Genomic DNA, 21,774 nt, shown 5'->3' with positions numbered 1-21,774 from the left:
ATTAACAAAGGGTAAAATTGTAATTTAATAACATCCGTTAATTTATCTACTGACATGGTGGTTTTTGTATGTTCTGAAAAGCTACGATGAATTTAAAAGAAAGAGTGAAAAGTCAGGATGAATTTTAGATAATTTCTTTAATTTTTTTAATTTAAAAGAAATTGAATAAAAGACCACAAACTAAAAGCAGAAAATCAGAACCTCCACTGAGGGCCCATACATATCCTTAGGGTGCGTGAAATCGATGCTGCAGATAACGTGGACCCATGTATTTTATATATTTTAAGAGATTGATAAAAAACGACAAACTAAAAGCAGAAAATCAGACCCTCCGGCCCCATAAATATATTTATATATTTATATTATAAAATATGTGTATATATATTTAGGGTGTGTTAATTGGTGTAAAAGTACATGATGATGTTTTATATTACACCGTAAAATATGTATATAAATGAATATATTTATATTCATTTATCATGTAAAACTTTATTTTATTCAAATGCCAAAATGGAATTTTACATTGATTTTGATTTACATTCCTCCTGATAAAATCAAATCAACATAAATATTTACATCGTTTTCAAAGGCAGATAGGTACAGTATGAACATGATTAACATAACAATAAAAATTTAGACTTAAATTTTTTGTTTAAAACAATCTTATTAGCTAACAAATCAGCGGGACCTAACCTCCTTATAACTGTGAGAGATAATTATTGGGGAGCCGGTGATAATTGACACAAGGCTAGACTCAATGATGGCCGGAGAGAAGTATTTGTCACAGCATAAATAGCTTATAATTCAGCCAATGAAAAAGATATTTCCACACACCATCTTTCCATTATAGTAGCCGTCCACATAATTGATTGATCACCCTCCGCTTTGTCATAGCTAAGCTTAAACCATTAAGTTGGAGGAGTCTCTCCCAAAATCATCCAGATTTGGGTCGGGATACATCCGTTATCCGTAGTGGCGTAGTCGACGTTTCACTGCGGAATTAAGATTGAAAATTCGAAGCCTGTGGCCGAGTTGGGCGCCATTCGTGATGGAATTATTGACCCGAAAGTAGCGATACAAATAGATTATATTGGATTTGAATCAGGGTATATTTAAATTTGATTTGACATTGTTCATATTGGATCTGATCCAATCAGATCTTATAGGCCTCAATTTAAATTTGAATTCTATTGGTAAGTTGGATCTTTGAATTTGATCCAATTCGATTTATTTTCTTTAAAAATTAATAAATTATTAAAAAGTAAAATATACCAATTTAAATAAACAAAAAACAAAATTTTCAAATGCTCTTTTAATTATTTTCATCATATATATACAGGTTTTTTATAAAAAATAAATAATATAACAAATTTATAAATTACAATATAAATAATTAACATGTATATATATGTATGATATATATTTATATTTATAAATACATAACATATGTCGGATCAGGTAGGGGTGATCCGAATCCGATCTGATTTTTTATCGAGTCCTATTATTTGATCTGAAGATCTAAACATGAGTGATCCGAATTCGACCAAATAGGATCGGACCGGGTCATGATCCAATCCATTTGCACCCCTACTATTAATTGCATGTTCGATCCAATCGGATCTGACAGATATATATCGATCTGAATTTGAATCCAATCGGGAAGTTAGATATTCAGATCTTATCTGATCCGATTTGTTTTCTTTAAAATTTGATAAATTATTAAAATAAAAATAAAATGTACCAATTTAAATAAAGAAAAACAAAAGTACAAGTGTTTTTTAATTATTTTCATCATATATATACATGTTTTTCATAAAAAATATAAATGATTTTACAATTTTACAAAAGTATAATATAAATAATATATTTATACATAAATAACATACATATATGTATTATATATATTTATATAAATAAATATATAGCATATATATCAGATCAGGTAGGGGTGATCCAAATCCAATCCGATTTCTAATCGGATCCTATTATCTGATTCGATCCAATCTAAAGATACGAACTGGGGTTATTTGAATCCGACAAAATAGGATCGGATCTCAAATCAAATCATATCCATTTACACCCCTACCCGAAAGGCCAAATAAAGAGTTTATATGCTATCATGTTCCTTTACAAATTCTCTGACGCCCTGATGTGTCAAGATTTCCAAGCCACGCTTAAGAGTTAAGAGGGCTGCTTTATGATGGTTCTCAAGTCCCCCAGCTCGGTCCATCACCTCTTGGGACTAGTTTGCAGACCTCATCCTCTCCCATTTCTTCAACAACTAACACTACCAAAAGACCTTAGTCATGCTCATGGAAATTAAGCAAAAATCCAAGAAATCCCTCCATAACTATATATAATGCTTTAACGACGAGGCCGTTGAAGTCAAAGATCTCGATCAATCCCTTGGCACCCTCATCCTTCAACTTCTCACTTGCAAAGAGGCCACATTTTAACATGGTAAAGTTCTTATCAAAAGCAAAGAAATATATCAATGCAAAAGAGGCTGAGGCTAGTAAATGGGCATACAAGAAGATGAAGGACAAAAATAAGTCAAGGCCTGGCAGCTTACATAAAAAGGACAAATCTAAACAGATTACACCATCATATGAGAGCTATACTTCCCTTAACACTACTTGACCTATATCCTTGTGCAGGTCAAGAACCAAGAGTTCATGCAATATCCCTCCAAGATGAAAAAGAACCCAAGAAAGGGGAACCAAGACAAGTACTGTAAGTACTACCATGGTGTCAGTCATAACACGGATGAATGCCATAAGTTGAAAAATGAAATTTAAACCCTTATTAGCCATACAAAACCCATGAAAATCAACCCCAAATTGAGGAGAGTCCTTTCACCAACAAATCTGAACTGACGGGGTACAAATTTAATTTTCTTCTGGTTGAACTGCAAACAAACAAAGCCTAAAGATCAAAGTATACCTTGGGATTGGAAAAGCATATCAAAGAGGCTTAGAACATTCATCGAGCGCTATTTTGAAAAGTATTCTTAGGCTGACTGACATCGAGTTGGAAGACCCCTTGATTCCATTCATATCAAACTTAAGAATGCCCACCAATTAACCCTCTGGGTTGCATCACTCTAAACAACCAATAGACCTTTTCAATTACTACAAAGTAAAGAAATTAATAACAGACCTTTTTTTCTATTCTTTCATATGGCGAATGATTGAATGTATTGAACACAAACCGAAAACATATGGTCAAGGATTTATGTCCTAGTTTTGGCGTATATATTGATACTTTGAACCTTGAAAATGGTCCCTAGTTTTGGCGTCATCACATCATCAACTCCTTATTGCTCTACGAATTATATCTAAAAGAACTTAGGAAAAAAGGTGCAACAACTTGTGTTGTGCCTACAGGAATCTAAGCTTTAGGTTGAGATGGGCTGGACAGTATCTTAGGTTGAACATTAGGGCTATGTTTATCCTCCCAATTAAGCTCATCAAAATTCAATCCCTTTATAATTGGATCAAAATTAATGCACTCAAATCTGAAACCAGTAAGATATGAATCCATCAATAATCTTACAATTTATTACTGAAGTTGGTTTGAGGGTTGTGCTTTTAGTTTTTTACTGAAGGGTCATAGGCTTAAGTTCTATAGAAGTTAATATTTAAGTCATTTTATCCATGACATTATATCAAAGTTTTTTTTTATTCATTTTATTGTTAATATATAATATTCTCATTATGTTTAATCTATCGTCTGTTTGGCATCGATGTCGTTGCTTCAGAAAACATTGACCCACCAATGCTACATCAGAAAAACGGTGCTCCAGGAAATGCCTATTTGTTTGGAACCGTTTTTTCATAAAAAAAAATAAAAAAAAAAACCGTGTTCCAAGCCATGCATAGGAAATCGAGAAATGCGTGGTTTGGAGCAATGCCAAATTTGGTGTTTTCTCAGATTGCAGCTCATTGCTGCCAAATGAGGACGTGATGTGGCAGTGACATGGATTTCCTATGATGGGTACCAGTGCTGAAAACAGACATGGAACACTGGTACCAAATAGAAAGTGTTGCTTTTTTCTCTAGGAAACATCCTACCTGGCAACAATGTTTCCAAACAGATAAAAAAAAGACATTGTTTTTTCAAAAAACGGTGCTTCCAAACCATACATCAAACATATACCTAGTTTATCTATGGTTCCAACATATAAACTTCAGTTTGAATCGAAAATTTAACAGGGACAAATTCAGACCAAGGTATATCTTATCCAAATAAGATCTCTTGCTCAGGAAATAGAACTTCCCTTAAGGAAATTGGAAGCAATGCATGGGCTGATATGACTTATTGCATTAGTCCAATTAGTGTCCGTTTGGCAGGGCCTTCCCATGGCAGCGGATACAAGGTGTTGTATGGCTTGCAACAATCACTTTATGCTTAGTTTCACCGATTTAAGAAAGTATCACAGAGGATCAATTTTGAGGAGTCCCAAACAGACTTTACTTCTGAGCAGATTCAGAATCGGAATGGGTTATCCCAATTCCAACTGTTTGGTTGAGCAGAATCAGAATCTCATTCTCATTCCTGTTGGAATGGCATTTCCCCATTTGAGGGAATGGTCATTTCCTACCCCTCCCTTGGAAATGAAACCTCATTCTTGCTGATTTTAATTCTCAATCCCATTCCTGTCTGAACCAAACAAGCTATGGGAATAAACCATTTGATTCCGATTTCAAAGAATTCCAATTCCAATTCTGACTGAAAACCAAATAGACCCTAAATCTCCTAGAGGTATTATGTGTTGGAATTACTTAGAGACAAGTTATTGATCATGGTCATAAGACTTGCTACTGAGGGGGAGTTAGTATGTTGGAGGATAATGTTATGTATTAGAGATTTGTAGCCTAGGGAGACTTCTCTATGGTTGTATGACTTCGTTAGATATATTTTATGTGATTAGTATCGTAAGCCAATACATGCATGTTCTTGTACTTCACACATTGCTGCAGTGGATTGAATTCTAACTTACCTAGAGGGAAATCCAGATAAAGGAATTTTGTATAAGAGGCATGATCATTTGAAGGTAGAGAGGTCTACAATTGATGCAAACTGGGATGGGTCTCTGATAATAAAAGATTTATTCAAGATATTGTGCTTCTGTGGGCAAAATTAAAATATGGTACCCTAGAAGAGTAAGAAATGGTGTGGTGGCAAAAAGTCTAATGTGAATCTTGAGGCAGAGTATTGGGTTATGGGCCTTATGGCACATGGTCTGTTTGAGGCTCTATGATTTCAGCCTTTGTTGGGAGAATTAGATGCACCTGTTCAGATTCCTTTAGGTGTGCTCATAAAAATCCGATTCAAAACTGACAATCCAAATTGAAAAAATCTAGGTATTTGAACCGATCAATTTGGTTTTCTCAGAGATTCAATTTTTCAGTTTGATCTAGATTAACATAAGAAAAACCCTGTGATTAACCCAGCTAATTAGTCTATTTATAATATATTATAAATACCTAATTATTTCCAATTATTTGTGCTTGGTTTATTAGAAGTTTTGAATATTGAAGATTGATGTATTTTTAGAATAACTATTAGTTGTTTGGTTTATTTGGTTGTATGTAGATAAATTTTGTTGAAATGTTATTGTAGGCATTTGTTTTGTTGATGATGAAATATTAATTGGTTCTTTCTTTAAATTAGGGAAAGAATAGAAAAATATATATATATTTGCATGAAAATTACAACAAAAAGTGAAAAATCGATCAAGTGAAGCAGTTAACCGGTTCACCAGCTAATTATATACTAAACAAGAAATAACTAGTGGCACAAAAGGTTGGCTCCCACTAGCTAGTTACTTGCTCCAATGCAGATTATAACTTAAACCTAAAAATAATATAAATAATAGAACAAATGAGCATTTATTTTCGTTAATCATATACACCAAGTGATTCTCCTCTATTTTCCTAGGAAAATGAAACTCCTTACACAGTTGATAGAGTTCTTGTTGTAGATTATCTCATTGTTTTCAAAACCGGACCGAATCGAACAGTCGAATCAGAAAAACCGGAAACCGGTCACTTGACTGGTTCCATTTTCCTTCAAAACCGCTTTTTCCCTAAAAACCATTGATTTTGGTCAGTAAACCATTGAACTGTCTGATTAACCATTCGAACCATTCAAACCGTTCAAACAGTTTTGACCGTTTTTCAATTTTTTAATTTTGTTAATTTTTTTGTTAAAATGGGTTGGTCATTCAGGTTGAACGGTCAGACCGTTTGAACCGATAACCGGACCCCCTGACTGGTTCGACCACCGGTTCCTTTTTGAAAACCATGGATTATCTTGTCTACTCATTTACTTCTCATTGGTGCAACCAAAACGAAATTGTGTACCTCAGACTCTTCAAGTATAGCATTCCCATTGGTAATTTTCTTGAATTCTTTACACTTTTAGATCATTTCCTCATTGATGCTGCTAGCGCACACACACACACACATATATATATATATAAGTATTTACCAACAAACATCAATGAGACCAAAATTTAGATAAAATTCAAAACCCATATAAAAATATTTCATTTCATTTCTTTGTGCTTCTGCAATGACCTAGCTTTCTCAATTCTTGCATATCACTTGATGAGATAACCTTGAATTAAAGGATCAACTCACGTCACTTCTAAGGCTATTTTATGTGTAGGAATGCAAATGGATTGGATTCAGTAAAGGGTAATATCGGATCCAATTCGATAAGAAATTCAATTGATCTGAATTTGATAAGGATCCATCGGATTTTCAAGATTATGATTCTCAAATTTGAATATCATATCAGATATCCAATTTGAGTTTAACTGTAATAAAAAAAAATAAACTTTATAATATCCACTCTCTGCTGCCAACGGAGAGGCTTATCCAAAAATGAACTAAAACAGTCTCAATCTCTGAAGGCTTTTAAACAAGAATCGCCAGTCATCCCGAGAAATTGTACGCGTCAAAGCGAAAGAAATCTGTGAACCAAAAGTTTCCAAACTAATGCAAGGTTCCGGTTATGTTGATGATGATACAACTTCTATGGCACTGCCTAATGGCCAAGCTGCTTCAAGCAGGGAATTCCCATACTTCACTTGCTTCACTAATGTGATCTCCTGCCAAGGATCTAGAGCTGTCCAAGGGAATAACAGTAGCCAATATGAGAATATTAGAATCCTTAAATAATGCTTGCCAGAGAAAAGTAAGAATGAAATTTCAACAGTGGATGATCTGTAAATTTAACGTACCAAACCCATCTACAAGCAATGTGAACTGATAGACAAGGTCCATACATAGATAAGGCAAGTTATCCTTCTCAACAAGCGGATAGATAGACTCAGCATCAGCAAGTTTAGTTTCACAAGCACGTTTTGCAGCCTCCTCAAAATCCACAGGGCGGACTTTGGCAACTGGCTTGTTGGAATCTATAAAACCAGCCTGTGTATAGAAACACGATCCAGTCAGCATTAACACAAAGCAACAAATGTGATTATGATGATGATGATGATGATTATAGGAGTTCTCATGGGTCTAGATTATGAATGTCTAATTACCTCAGCAGCCCTGTCAAAGAAAAATGAGGCAACAAATAAATTTTTCTGTCCAACCCCACCACCACCATTCCATACTCCGCCAAACATGCACTTCATGTGTGTACATGATTCATTAACTTTGAGAGCCTTAAAAGCAGCCCCTCTGCACTCGTTAATGTTGGAACCAGATGCAGAGCTTGATACTTCATATACATGACCCCCATATTTGTAAGACCCTTGAAGAAGAAAAGAGGACATCATCTATTAGTTTTTTGGAGCAACCATTTGAAACCAAGGATCAAAATATCGGTACCAAGTATTGTCAGATAGTTCATATATGGATACGAATACATTTTGGAAACACATGGATACAAACAAAAAATATGGAAACGCTTAGATACGCTAGGAAATGCATACAAATCATATAAATATATTAATAAATAAATATAAATCTGAATCATATATGAATAAGGTAAACAGACGAGAAATGCACACTTTAATAGGTTATATGAAGAGAAACATTACAATAAAAAATATCAGGCCTTTAGAACATGTACGCATCATACAATAATTATCACTCTATTTCAATTTTATTAAATTTGTGGGAAATTTTATTTATATAACTATATTTTTAAAATAACAAACATGTTTTCATTTGTAACAAATAATTGTTTTATTTTACACAACCATTTAAGGTAGATAAAATAAATTATCTTTATAACTTTCAGTTTTATTAAATTTTTGGGGAAAATTAAATCTTAAATTATTTATTTTTGTTTTTATAATTATAATTTTTAATTTTTATTAATTTGTTGGAAAATTCATTTATTTAGCACTTCTATATAAATAATAAATATATTTTCATTTTTAACATATAAGTTATATGTAAAATAAAACATATAAATCATTAAACAAAATAAATTATTTTTATAATATTTAGTTTTTAATAACTTTTTAGGAAAAAATAAATATTAAGTTATTTATTTCATTTTTTATAACTACAACTCTATTTCAATTTTTATTAAAGTTCAAAAACAAACCAAAAGTGTTCAATATACAGCTTCGTCAAACTAGGCACCAATACGCTTCCATATTGATGTGTATGGGACCATATCCATTGATATAGTACAATATGGAGGCAAATCATACCAATATGCATGGCAATGGATACAAAGATGATATATCATATCAATATATACTTTAAACCTAAAGAACAAGAATAAAAGTATTTCAAAATTGGAAGACAACGAGCAGTAATCATCCCCTCTTAATTGCCATTATAGTTTCTGGCTGCCACAATTATTCACATAATTATCCCAATTACTCCAAAGAATGGATAATCAATACATTTCCTCACATTTAACCGTCTCTTTGAAGGAGGGGAGAAACAAGCTGTTCTTGAAATAATAGTAGGATGGACCATAAGGTTCTCAAATAGTAGGCATAATGGAAGGTCAGGAAGTTCATCTTGCTTGACGAGATCATTGAGATGACATTCAGTGGAGATTCATCATTTAATGACCGCAATAATTCAAAACATAATGAGCCAAGGCTTCATTCACCAAGGTAAAATGATGAGGAAGCATTGACGTTATGGACTTGGCTATTTTAGTTGTTAAGCTTGTTATATGCTAGATGCCTAGATCAGGCAGAGACAAGATGGTAACTATATGGTCTCTTTTTTCTTTCTTTCTTTCTTTCTTTCTTTCTTTCATTCATTCTGTTTTTTTTTATCGGTTACTATTACTTTAATAGCATAGAAAACTTACTCTATTTGTGTAACATGTAATCCAAAGACAATGAAAGGACCCCTAGGCAGCAGCAGCTGCCCAACCCCCTACCCCATTAGGGTATTATGTACAAGTCCATGGCTCTGACCTACTAAAATAAATTTTACTTGCTAAAATAACTCAACCAATTAGAACAACCAACTCCTAGAATATTTAGGAAAACCTGCTACTAATGTAACTAGGAAAACCCAATCCCAGTGCAATTAGGAAAGCTACTAATGACTCAAAAAAATAAAAATACTAACTATTGAAAAACCACAGCAGTAGCCCTGCATCAAAGATATATGGGAAATGAAGATATACATAGTACCATGATAGCCATTCAAAATGCATGGATTTTTAGAGCCTCCCACAGCCTTCAGAATCTCTGCTCGGGCTGCTAATAAACCATAGTTCAAGTAACTGCAATACAAAATGCAACATGTAAAGAGGCACATATTTAACAGGTCATTTTCAAAAAATCAAAGCCACAATAATTCAAAATATAAGGTTTCATTCAAAACAAAGTAAAAAAAAAAAAAAAAATTGTCTTTCAAAATAACCAATGTATCTAATATGAAAAATTTGCCATTCAAGTAATCAGAAATGATAGGAGAAAAACTCTATCTAGCTTCTTAGGGCCTATTGGTGTTGGAAACTTGTTAAATGCAGAACTGTTAGCACGAAAACAAGTGTTAAAATTTTCTTCAACAGCTGACTAGAAAGAATTACATGTTGAAGGTGATTGTCTGGTGGTGATTAAGTAGATAACTTCAGATGAAGATGCACCATGGGTACTAGGATTCTTGGTTAGGGAAGTAAGGGCTCTAGCTACTAACTTGAATTGGTCATTCAAGTGGATCACTAGACCTGCAAATTCTTTGGCAGATATCAAGAAAAAGGGTCACAACAGATAAACTTGCATGGGACACTCCAGAACTGGGAGAAGATTGAATTTCTATATTGAGAATACAGAGCATACTACTGTTTTTGTTTGTAACCTGCTATCCACGTTTTGGATTGCAAGGGTTTTTTTCATATCCATAATGAAATCCACTTTAATGTTGTTTATTAAAAAATAACTAACCCAAGAATCATAACAGCAATTAGCATAGGAAGATGGAAAACCTGTGGACATAAAGATAATATTTGGTTCCTTTAAGAAACAGTTCTTTCACATATGAATCCTCCCCATTCTTTACAGCTGGAGCCTTTTCAGCAGCCTTCTCTGAGATTGCATATGCCATTTGGACAGATCCACCTCCAAGATCAATTACTCCCACTGTATCTGGGTATTTCTTTCCCAATCTTCCTAGTAGATAGTTTATGGTAGCCTGTACATTTAGAAGCAATTTCAGAAAATAATATAAAACTATAACCAATGAAAACTATTAAGCCTCAGTTTGGAAAGAGTACAAATACAAATATGTACAGTACAAATACATACAAAATACAAGGTTTTGTACTCTCATATTTGTATTTGTACTCTTTCCAAACTGAGCCTAAGATGCAGAAGAGAGTATACAGCAAGCAGGAATACATCATTGATATGTAATTCCTTAAAGATTATAAATGTTGGGAATAGGGAAACTTATGCTTTTTTGGCTAATGGAAACTTATGTTGATAATATCTCATGAATTGCAAGAGAATGAATGGGTAAAAGAACCTGAATTTTTTAAGAATAATAAAAAAAATATTAATAATAAGTACAAAGATGTAAAAAAAAGGTGCATTAAAAGAAAAACATTTTTCATTGGTAACTTTCCCTTTTATTCATTAAGGTTTAGGTTTGGCAAAAGTTTTAGCGCCAGCTGCCTACCTGACACACCCTCCCCCTTTATCCAGGCTTGGGTCCAGTAATGTAAGACAAGCTCACACTGGCGAAGTTGAGAGGCATGTCACCCAAAGAACTAGAAAAGGATGGGAAAAATGGCGGGGTGTATCTGAACTTTTATGTAACAGGCAAGTACTGCTTAGATTAAAAGGAAAATTCTGTAAAACGGTTATAAGGCCAGCTATGCATCTATGCTGTGTGGAGTAGAGTGTTTAACAGTCAAGAAACAACATGTCCAAAAAATGAGTGTGGCAGAAATGTGAATGCTAAGATGGATGAGTGGAAAAACTAGAAAGGATAGGATCAGGAATGAAGTTGACCATACTCCTAGGTTCCTATACCTATAAGCCGGTTCGAAGACCATCAACAGCACCTGTTAGAAGAAGTGATTTGTTATACAAGTTGAAGGGGCTAGAAGGTCTAGGGGTAGACCAAAAAGGACATGGGTGGAAGTAGTAAGAAATGATTAAAGCACTAATAATTTAACAATGGATATATATGGCATTAAATAGAATGGATTGGCGAAACAGGATTGATGTAGCCGACCCCATATAGTTGGGATAAGGCATGGATGATGATGATGATGATGATAACTTTCACTTTTTATTGGATATGATAAAGAACAAGAATGTCGCCGTGTCTGCTTGGGCATAATGAAGAAAAATCTGCCAGAAGTAAAAGTACTTACGAGACTCCAATCCAGGTGCTCAAAATGGTCTCAAATCAGGTTTATTTTCAGTTAGTCTTTCTAGCATGGTCTGATCAGACCTACCAGTTCCTCCTTCCCAAGTAAGACTACTTGGGGCAATGCGGCCCCCTTAAATACCAAGTTCTTTACCTGAGTGATAGCATGGGAGAAAAGTCTAACCAAAGAAATGCTGGTGACAGAGGGAGCAAATCTTCCTGACATGTCATGTCAACCCAGAACCCAAGACATATAGCCACCCCTTCACTGCAGTTTCTCTTCTAGAATCTGGTGGCACTTCAGCAAGGTTATTTCCTTCCACTGGTGCTCCCCCTGTTTTGTTTCAGCTTTATTAGCAGAATGGCGCATCTTTGGGGTGAACAAAAAAGGCAAATGTTTAATGGCCGGTTGTCCCTTTGGCAACTCTTTGGGCTATCTGGCTTGAAAGGCACTCTAGAATAATTTATCAAAAAAGAAATCTGGATGGGGGGTATCAGGGTAATCAATGTAGTTGTTGAGGAGATCATAAGTTGGTTGTCCAGTCTAAATGTTCAAAGAAACTCTCTCTTCCTCTTTTTTTGGCTGTTGACTTTTTTTGGAATCCTTAATTCGGTTGTGCATATGTACCATAACTTATAGACATCAATTCCTTTAGTTTTTTCCACTTTCATTTAGTCACTTAAAAGAAAACAATGTTATTTGTTGTCTTCTTCATTGCCTCTACTATTTTTATACTACTAACTTCTTTACCTATCTTCGCCCAAAAAGGTGCAGGAACCTTTGTGACTTCTCACCACAATTGATGTTGTGGTACATGCTCCAAGTAAATTTGTTTAAATAACTAATATAACTAATAATTAATACCTTGATTTATAAGGAATGAAAATTGAGAATAGAAAACTGGAAAAAGAAAACACCAATCCAAATGATGAACTCTACGGATTACTAAGGACTGAGAAATTAAATGAATCTTGAAAAGGGCTATGCACCTAAAGAAAGAAAGAAGTCATAAAGATTCATAATCCTCTCTTTACAGCCTCCCAAGGTCAATCATCGTTACATTTAAGATTGTATAGCAGGATTTCATCTAGAACAGAATAATTATTCCTTCATCGTCCACGAGGTAGTTTGTTTTTGCAATCTATGATTCTGTATGTATGATCTCAAGGTATGAATGTATGTAGAGTGAAGTTCAAAACAGCATACCCACTGATAGGTACCTTCCTGAGTTCCACCCAGAACAGTGACCCACTCTGGTTTTGACTTCAAGGAACTTTTGTTGACAAGCAAATCCCTGACCTAAGGAACAAAGTATTTTAAGCCATGAGGGGAGGGGGTACATATTCAAGTGTTTATAAAAAAAAAAAAAAAAAAAAAAAAGGCAATATAAACACATGCATCTACACACATAATTCATAAAAAGAAAGGGGAAAAACATGAGATTTACCGCTTGCAAAATTCTATCTGAAGTATCACCTTCCAATGCCCTCAGGCCTGCCGTTGCCTGAATATACATTGGAGTCAATCAGAGTGGACAACAGGTAACAGGTATGGAAGAATTGCATAGATTAAATATTTTATAACAAAAGATATCATAAAATACACACCCCAACTCTGACCGGTGTCTTGTTACGCAACTCTTTAGGAACAACATTTTCTGCCTGCTGCAAAAGAGATAGCAGAGAATCTGCAGCCTTCTCGGGAGCATTGGCATATGCACTCAAACCTGGTTTTGTCTGCAACAACAATGAACATAATAGACTTGGAAAAACATGCACACTAGATCAATATATGCACGTAAATCATAGGATGGGCCTCATAAATGTTGACATGAAAACATCCTCATTAATCTCTAATTGTGGGGCCTAAAATAAGTGAAAACAGGCAGCATTCAGATAACAGGGCAAGAAGCTAGAAACAGAGAGAAAAAAGAGCATTTTTCTAAAGGGTCATTTACTAAAATACCCCTATAATTTTATGAATTTACTAAAACATCCTCTGTAGTTTGCAATCAATTTACTTAATCAACACATCCATTCAAATAAATTTAATCGAAACAAATTAAAAACAAAAAAAAAATACCATTTTTACACCTAATAAAACACAGACAATCAGTATTTTTCTGTATTTGGTCAAAAAAGTATTAGGGGTACTTTTGGAATAAACAAGGATCCATACTCTTGAACATTTTCCACTCAGTTTAGGGGTAATTTTGGAATAAACAACCATGTTCCATGCCCTTAAACATTTTCCATTTAGCATAGGTGATCATTTACTATTTTCATAGGGCAAGGCAAATAGTTCATAATGAAAGGTTGATTAAATAAAATTATTGTAAAATATAGTCTATAGTGGATAGGATAGGCTAACTATAGGGGTGATCTAGTAAATGACCCTTTTTCTAAATAGAAAAAAAATATATAATGGTCATCTTGCCATGGGGCCAATAACTGGCCAGGCAAGTAACAGCATTATATTTATATGATAATAAAAGATTTTTAGAAGGGATAAAAGTGTCTATGTCTCAACACAAACATATTATTGAATTAACACAGAAAACCTAGCGGACAAGACCGAAAGCAGAAAGCTGTTGTCAAAATCAGAAGCAGGAAAACAGTAGAAACTAGAAATCAAGGGGTTTTTCTTTTTCGGAAAAATACGGATAGGACCGATGCATATTTTTTATTTCCACTACAAGGCTATTAACGTTCAAAATTTAACAACCCATGGTAATAGTCTACACCCTATCACCAACGCCCGCCCGTGAATTGGCATCAATTCCGAGCTGGCACCTACTTTACGCCTACAAACCCTGGGCTGAACCGTCATTCTCTCTCATGCAAAAAATAGGGTCTACCATAGTTATCCGAGAATCTTCTCTAAACCCATTGCATTAAAACGAGCAAATTCCGTTATCCAAAGTTCCAAACACAAGACGTAGGTTTTTAGTTCAAGTATAGTTGTTCTAAAGGAGCCAAAGAAATGAAGAAGCGGTACAATGCCAACCTCAGGACGTCATTCTAGTTTCTAAATGAGCTAATAAATTAGCACGAGCTCACCTGTACGAAGAGCTCTAGAACGTTTCCAATGGGAAGGAGATTCAGAGTTTTGTCGAAGCAAAACACGTGTACTCTGCTACCAGAGCTTCCGGCGTCAAATATTACCGCATAATTCCTGGATTCCCGGAGCTCGAGCAAGCCCCTACGCTCGAGACGAACATGGTCGGATTCGACGGAGAGGAGACCGTCGGAAGGTGATCGCGGCGTGAGAAAGAGAACGAAAGAGATAAGAAGGAGCGAGACAGAGGCGAGAAGCATTATGCCCCTCAGCCTGTCGGAGAAGGAACCTTGCTGTATCGACCGCTTCAGCATTATCTCCACTTGGTCTGGATCGGGGAGGGGATGGATCAGTGAGTCTGCAAACTTGGCCAGCTCTCTCCTCTTCCGGTGAACGGATAAAATAAGGGAGAGAAGGATTGAATGAAAATGTCGTACGAGAGAGACAAAGATTGCTGTCCGGGCCCGCTGAACAGCTAATCTTTCTCTCTCTCCCTAAGTTCATCCCCCCAGTCCCTATCAGAGTACATGCGCTGATGTACATCCCCCGTCCGATGCAGAGGCAGACAGTAGAAGATGCTGAAACTCGATACAGCAAGATTCCTTTCCAGATAAGCTGCAGATAACGTGGACCCATGTGTTTAATGACACGTGCTGCTTAAAATATCTTCTGTACAATTGTCTAAAATTCATCATAACTTTTCGCCATTTAAACTCAGCATGATTTTTTAAAACGTCACAAAACCATCAGTTTTAAAAACTCACCGTCCCTTAGAACATTGTTAGTAATGACCAACAGTTGTCCATCTCAACGTAAATACAATTTTTGTTACCAAATTGCCCCTAAACGGCGAGTCAGGCTTCTTAAATAATCCTTCTGCATGTAATTTTTTTTACCTAGTGATAGTAATTTCTTATTACTTCTATTCCCCCACTTGGTTTTTTTCCATTCTCCCGTTGCATCCAATCCTCTAATTCATCTCTACATCACCTTTGTAGCCCCGTGAACCAAATTCGGAGATTGATTCTCAACTGGCCAATACAAAGCGCATGTCAAACTCAAATTTCTAGTGCCTGACTGCCAATCGAAGGAAAATAATGAAAATGCAAACTTGAAGACTGCAGTTGGAGAGTTCCGTGAAACCCTAAACCTCTCAATGTCCATCTACTCCGTATTCTTCTTTTTGGCTCTAGCTCTAGGGTTTTTGGGTGTGGTTCATTACTCATTTTGGGCAGTTGTTGAAGGGATTACAGATTCATCACATGGATGGCCGAACCATACAGGGTGGCTGGGTGAAATTTTAAAAATTTGTTTATCCCATCTAGGAATCGTATTCCCTAATTTAGAAAAACTGCACTTTTCAATGTTCGTTCTTGAAACAAACTTGATCAAATCTGAAACCAATATTAGGGAGAGAAATACTTGATACGGAATCCACGCAAAAAGTTCCTCCCAATGTAGGTGTTCACGCCTAAAGAGAGTACCAAATCCTCTCTCCACTGAAGATGACATAGCTTAGGGTGAGGCAAAATCAGCAAGTAGTTCTTCAGCAAGAACCTTAGATTCTTCAGCCATAATCAAACAGGGTAGTGACAACAGTTTCAAAATTGTTTCTTCCACTAAGAAACAATATCAAGATCGAATCTTGATCACTCTAAGAAGTAGAGATCGAACAGGGTAGGGCAGCAAGAGCAGAGAGAGAGAGAGAACTGGAAGCAGAAAGCAGTCAAACTGTAGATATTTGTTTCAGTTTGCCCTTCTCTTTATATATAACCCTTAAATAGTCAATCTCCTAATTTTATTAGGAATTTCTTTATCCAAATCTTTATTTGGATCTGAACTCTTTAAGTGATAAGGAAAGTCCCTTATCTTATCTGTAGATCAAGATCAGCTACTCCTAATCAAATTAGAAGTTTCTTTATCCAAATCTCTATTTGGATCTAGACTCTTTAAGTGGATAAGATTTATTCTCTTATCCTTATCTGTTGATCCATACTCAGATTCGCTCCTATTTAATTAATCCAATTAACCTAATTCGAAATGGGATTTAGGCTCATTAAGCTTTCAGGCTCACTTCCTTTTTACTACTAGCTAGCTTGGCTCTCTTTGTATGGTGTGAGACCCTATCATTGATCTCCACATTAGCCACATGGGCTCATCCTATCCTCTGTTACAAGGCCTGGCCGAATTCACTACTGAATACAGCGAACCCCTGAGTCCATCAATATGGGCTCTTAATGGGCCCAACATTTACACTAAATGGTCATTGGGTCCAGCCATCTTATGAAGGCCCAAGGACTGTAGGCAGACGTGAGATTAGTCCATCAGGTTTATTATCCTTAAATGGTCTTGCACTTAACATCTCAGTCCATAATGATCAAACACTACCCAACAAGAGAGGACCTCTCCCTCGGCTATAAGGTACAATGTTGCACTCTCTAGTCACATGGATCCCGAAAATTAAAACATTTTGCAAATATTTTGTGAAACCATATATTGCAAAACAAATTTCAACACTTTGAAATCAACTACCGATAGTTTAGGTTTCCATCAGAGAGAAACCATTCCCCGATCATTCATTTTGTCCGACAAAGGGGCTGATCCTGTCACTATGATCACCCACTCAGGTGAATTCTCGGACTATCCCAATATACTTAGGTTTTGACCCCCTTTATGGATCTCATTGATTGGCATATCAAAGACAGCCCAATCCGACACCTAGTGCAGTACCATAATCGAGTCTAGGGGGTCAGGTGTAACATTTCAATTTTGCCCATCTATCTCTAAGGTACAGGGCAATACTGGAATTTGGTCTGGTTTAGGGTTTCAAGCAAAGCCACATTGTATGTACTTCAGGTCTCACCCTAACAACTGAGACAACCCACCCCAACCAACTTGGCGGCACATCAGTATCAGCCTTGGCAAGATAAATCTCCCCAAATCTATCCAACGGTTGTGAAAATTCTAAACTAACACAAGTCTTATAAGTGTCTAATTTAAGGATATTACACAAAAACAAACCAATATAAATGAATCAAATATATACTTTACTCATTTATAATAAAATGTCATAACGTACGTCAAACTAAGTGGAACTAAAAACATACACTGCCTAACAGTTGTATCCCATAAAGAATTCTCGTTGGTGCTTCATGTCCCTTGAACTTTGATGCTCTATAGAATCTTGTCCAACACTTCAAGCAACCTCCTCTTCTCGATACATCCACTCAATGCTGATACATATACCAAGAAATTCATCTGGCTCAATCCGTCTATCCTCAAATGACTTCAGGCTCTTCCTCTATGGGTTGAATGCTTCTCTATTTTGTTGCGATGCCTACCGGTCCTTAGGTAATGATTTTATTCCTAATTTTAACATCCACACTCAGTAAGCAAGCTGAGTGTGAAGAACTTGCAGGTCGTGTGGAAACATTGAAAGAGGATAACAGTACAATTAGAGAAGAGTTGGAACGTTTACGGGAGGAATGTGAGAAGCTAACATCAAAAAATGCGTCTAGAAACTTAAGAAACATCAGGGACAAAAGTCTGGAGTAAATGACCTTGATGGCAATCCTGATGCTAAACGGTTGAAGGCACCAAACCAGGAACCACCTTGTTAAAAGCGAACTGTATCAGATTTCAGAATCCAGATTCGGATTCATATACGGATGTGGAAAAACAAAAGTCCAGATCAAAGCAGGACCGTCCAGGAGAAGAATCTGGATTGGACGGCCCAAGTTTTCAGTAGTGCTGATGATCTCATCTAGTTGTTGTGGGTCTACAACCAAACCAGACGGGCAACTGGAAACATTAACAAAGGGTAAAATTGTAATTTAATAACATCCGTTAATTTATCTACTGACATGGTGGTTTTTGTATGTTCTGAAAAGCTACGATGAATTTAAAAGAAAGAGTGAAAAGTCAGGATGAATTTTAGATAATTTCTTTAATTTTTTTAATTTAAAAGAAATTGAATAAAAGACCACAAACTAAAAGCAGAAAATCAGAACCTCCACTGAGGGCCCATACATATCCTTAGGGTGCGTGAAATCGATGCTGCAGATAACGTGGACCCATGTATTTTATATATTTTAAGAGATTGATAAAAAACGACAAACTAAAAGCAGAAAATCAGACCCTCCGGCCCCATAAATATATTTATATATTTATATTATAAAATATGTGTATATATATTTAGGGTGTGTTAATTGGTGTAAAAGTACATGATGATGTTTTATATTACACCGTAAAATATGTATATAAATGAATATATTTATATTCATTTATCATGTAAAACTTTATTTTATTCAAATGCCAAAATGGAATTTTACATTGATTTTGATTTACATTCCTCCTGATAAAATCAAATCAACATAAATATTTACATCGTTTTCAAAGGCAGATAGGTACAGTATGAACATGATTAACATAACAATAAAAATTTAGACTTAAATTTTTTGTTTAAAACAATCTTATTAGCTAACAAATCAGCGGGACCTAACCTCCTTATAACTGTGAGAGATAATTATTGGGGAGCCGGTGATAATTGACACAAGGCTAGACTCAATGATGGCCGGAGAGAAGTATTTGTCACAGCATAAATAGCTTATAATTCAGCCAATGAAAAAGATATTTCCACACACCATCTTTCCATTATAGTAGCCGTCCACATAATTGATTGATCACCCTCCGCTTTGTCATAGCTAAGCTTAAACCATTAAGTTGGAGGAGTCTCTCCCAAAATCATCCAGATTTGGGTCGGGATACATCCGTTATCCGTAGTGGCGTAGTCGACGTTTCACTGCGGAATTAAGATTGAAAATTCGAAGCCTGTGGCCGAGTTGGGCGCCATTCGTGATGGAATTATTGACCCGAAAGTAGCGATACAAATAGATTATATTGGATTTGAATCAGGGTATATTTAAATTTGATTTGACATTGTTCATATTGGATCTGATCCAATCAGATCTTATAGGCCTCAATTTAAATTTGAATTCTATTGGTAAGTTGGATCTTTGAATTTGATCCAATTCGATTTATTTTCTTTAAAAATTAATAAATTATTAAAAAGTAAAATATACCAATTTAAATAAACAAAAAACAAAATTTTCAAATGCTCTTTTAATTATTTTCATCATATATATACAGGTTTTTTATAAAAAATAAATAATATAACAAATTTATAAATTACAATATAAATAATTAACATGTATATATATGTATGATATATATTTATATTTATAAATACATAACATATGTCGGATCAGGTAGGGGTGATCCGAATCCGATCTGATTTTTTATCGAGTCCTATTATTTGATCTGAAGATCTAAACATGAGTGATCCGAATTCGACCAAATAGGATCGGACCGGGTCATGATCCAATCCATTTGCACCCCTACTATTAATTGCATGTTCGATCCAATCGGATCTGACAGATATATATCGATCTGAATTTGAATCCAATCGGGAAGTTAGATATTCAGATCTTATCTGATCCGATTTGTTTTCTTTAAAATTTGATAAATTATTAAAATAAAAATAAAATGTACCAATTTAAATAAAGAAAAACAAAAGTACAAGTGTTTTTTAATTATTTTCATCATATATATACATGTTTTTCATAAAAAATATAAATGATTTTACAATTTTACAAAAGTATAATATAAATAATATATTTATACATAAATAACATACATATATGTATTATATATATTTATATAAATAAATATATAGCATATATATCAGATCAGGTAGGGGTGATCCAAATCCAATCCGATTTCTAATCGGATCCTATTATCTGATTCGATCCAATCTAAAGATACGAACTGGGGTTATTTGAATCCGACAAAATAGGATCGGATCTCAAATCAAATCATATCCATTTACACCCCTACCCGAAAGGCCAAATAAAGAGTTTATATGCTATCATGTTCCTTTACAAATTCTCTGACGCCCTGATGTGTCAAGATTTCCAAGCCACGCTTAAGAGTTAAGAGGGCTGCTTTATGATGGTTCTCAAGTCCCCCAGCTCGGTCCATCACCTCTTGGGACTAGTTTGCAGACCTCATCCTCTCCCATTTCTTCAACAACTAACACTACCAAAAGACCTTAGTCATGCTCATGGAAATTAAGCAAAAATCCAAGAAATCCCTCCATAACTATATATAATGCTTTAACGACGAGGCCGTTGAAGTCAAAGATCTCGATCAATCCCTTGGCACCCTCATCCTTCAACTTCTCACTTGCAAAGAGGCCACATTTTAACATGGTAAAGTTCTTATCAAAAGCAAAGAAATATATCAATGCAAAAGAGGCTGAGGCTAGTAAATGGGCATACAAGAAGATGAAGGACAAAAATAAGTCAAGGCCTGGCAGCTTACATAAAAAGGACAAATCTAAACAGATTACACCATCATATGAGAGCTATACTTCCCTTAACACTACTTGACCTATATCCTTGTGCAGGTCAAGAACCAAGAGTTCATGCAATATCCCTCCAAGATGAAAAAGAACCCAAGAAAGGGGAACCAAGACAAGTACTGTAAGTACTACCATGGTGTCAGTCATAACACGGATGAATGCCATAAGTTGAAAAATGAAATTTAAACCCTTATTAGCCATACAAAACCCATGAAAATCAACCCCAAATTGAGGAGAGTCCTTTCACCAACAAATCTGAACTGACGGGGTACAAATTTAATTTTCTTCTGGTTGAACTGCAAACAAACAAAGCCTAAAGATCAAAGTATACCTTGGGATTGGAAAAGCATATCAAAGAGGCTTAGAACATTCATCGAGCGCTATTTTGAAAAGTATTCTTAGGCTGACTGACATCGAGTTGGAAGACCCCTTGATTCCATTCATATCAAACTTAAGAATGCCCACCAATT

General features: G+C 35.2%; 1 protein-coding gene across 1 annotated transcript; it reads right to left on the bottom strand.

Annotated features, from left to right (window-relative positions):
- Positions 1 to 6,710: 6,710 nt before the first annotated feature.
- On the bottom strand, positions 6,711 to 15,594 carry LOC148869786 (putative apyrase 1). Its single transcript, XM_088969343.1, has 9 exons — positions 14,886 to 15,594; positions 13,434 to 13,562; positions 13,274 to 13,330; positions 13,033 to 13,125; positions 10,435 to 10,640; positions 9,638 to 9,729; positions 7,559 to 7,773; positions 7,253 to 7,442; positions 6,711 to 7,137 (listed from the first exon to the last, which is right to left on the bottom strand). Exons 1-9 carry the CDS (start codon positions 15,195 to 15,197, stop codon positions 7,022 to 7,024), a joined length of 1,410 nt encoding a protein of 469 aa, XP_088825469.1. The 5' UTR covers positions 15,198 to 15,594; the 3' UTR covers positions 6,711 to 7,021.
- Between the last annotated feature and the right edge of the window lie 6,180 nt (positions 15,595 to 21,774).

Source organism: Nelumbo lutea, chromosome 2 (assembly GCF_056320005.1).
Source record: "Nelumbo lutea isolate HS-2025 chromosome 2, American lotus-T2T, whole genome shotgun sequence".
In the NCBI taxonomy this organism is placed as follows: Eukaryota; Viridiplantae; Streptophyta; class Magnoliopsida; order Proteales; family Nelumbonaceae; genus Nelumbo; species Nelumbo lutea.
This window is presented reverse-complemented; position numbering and strand designations above follow the sequence as displayed.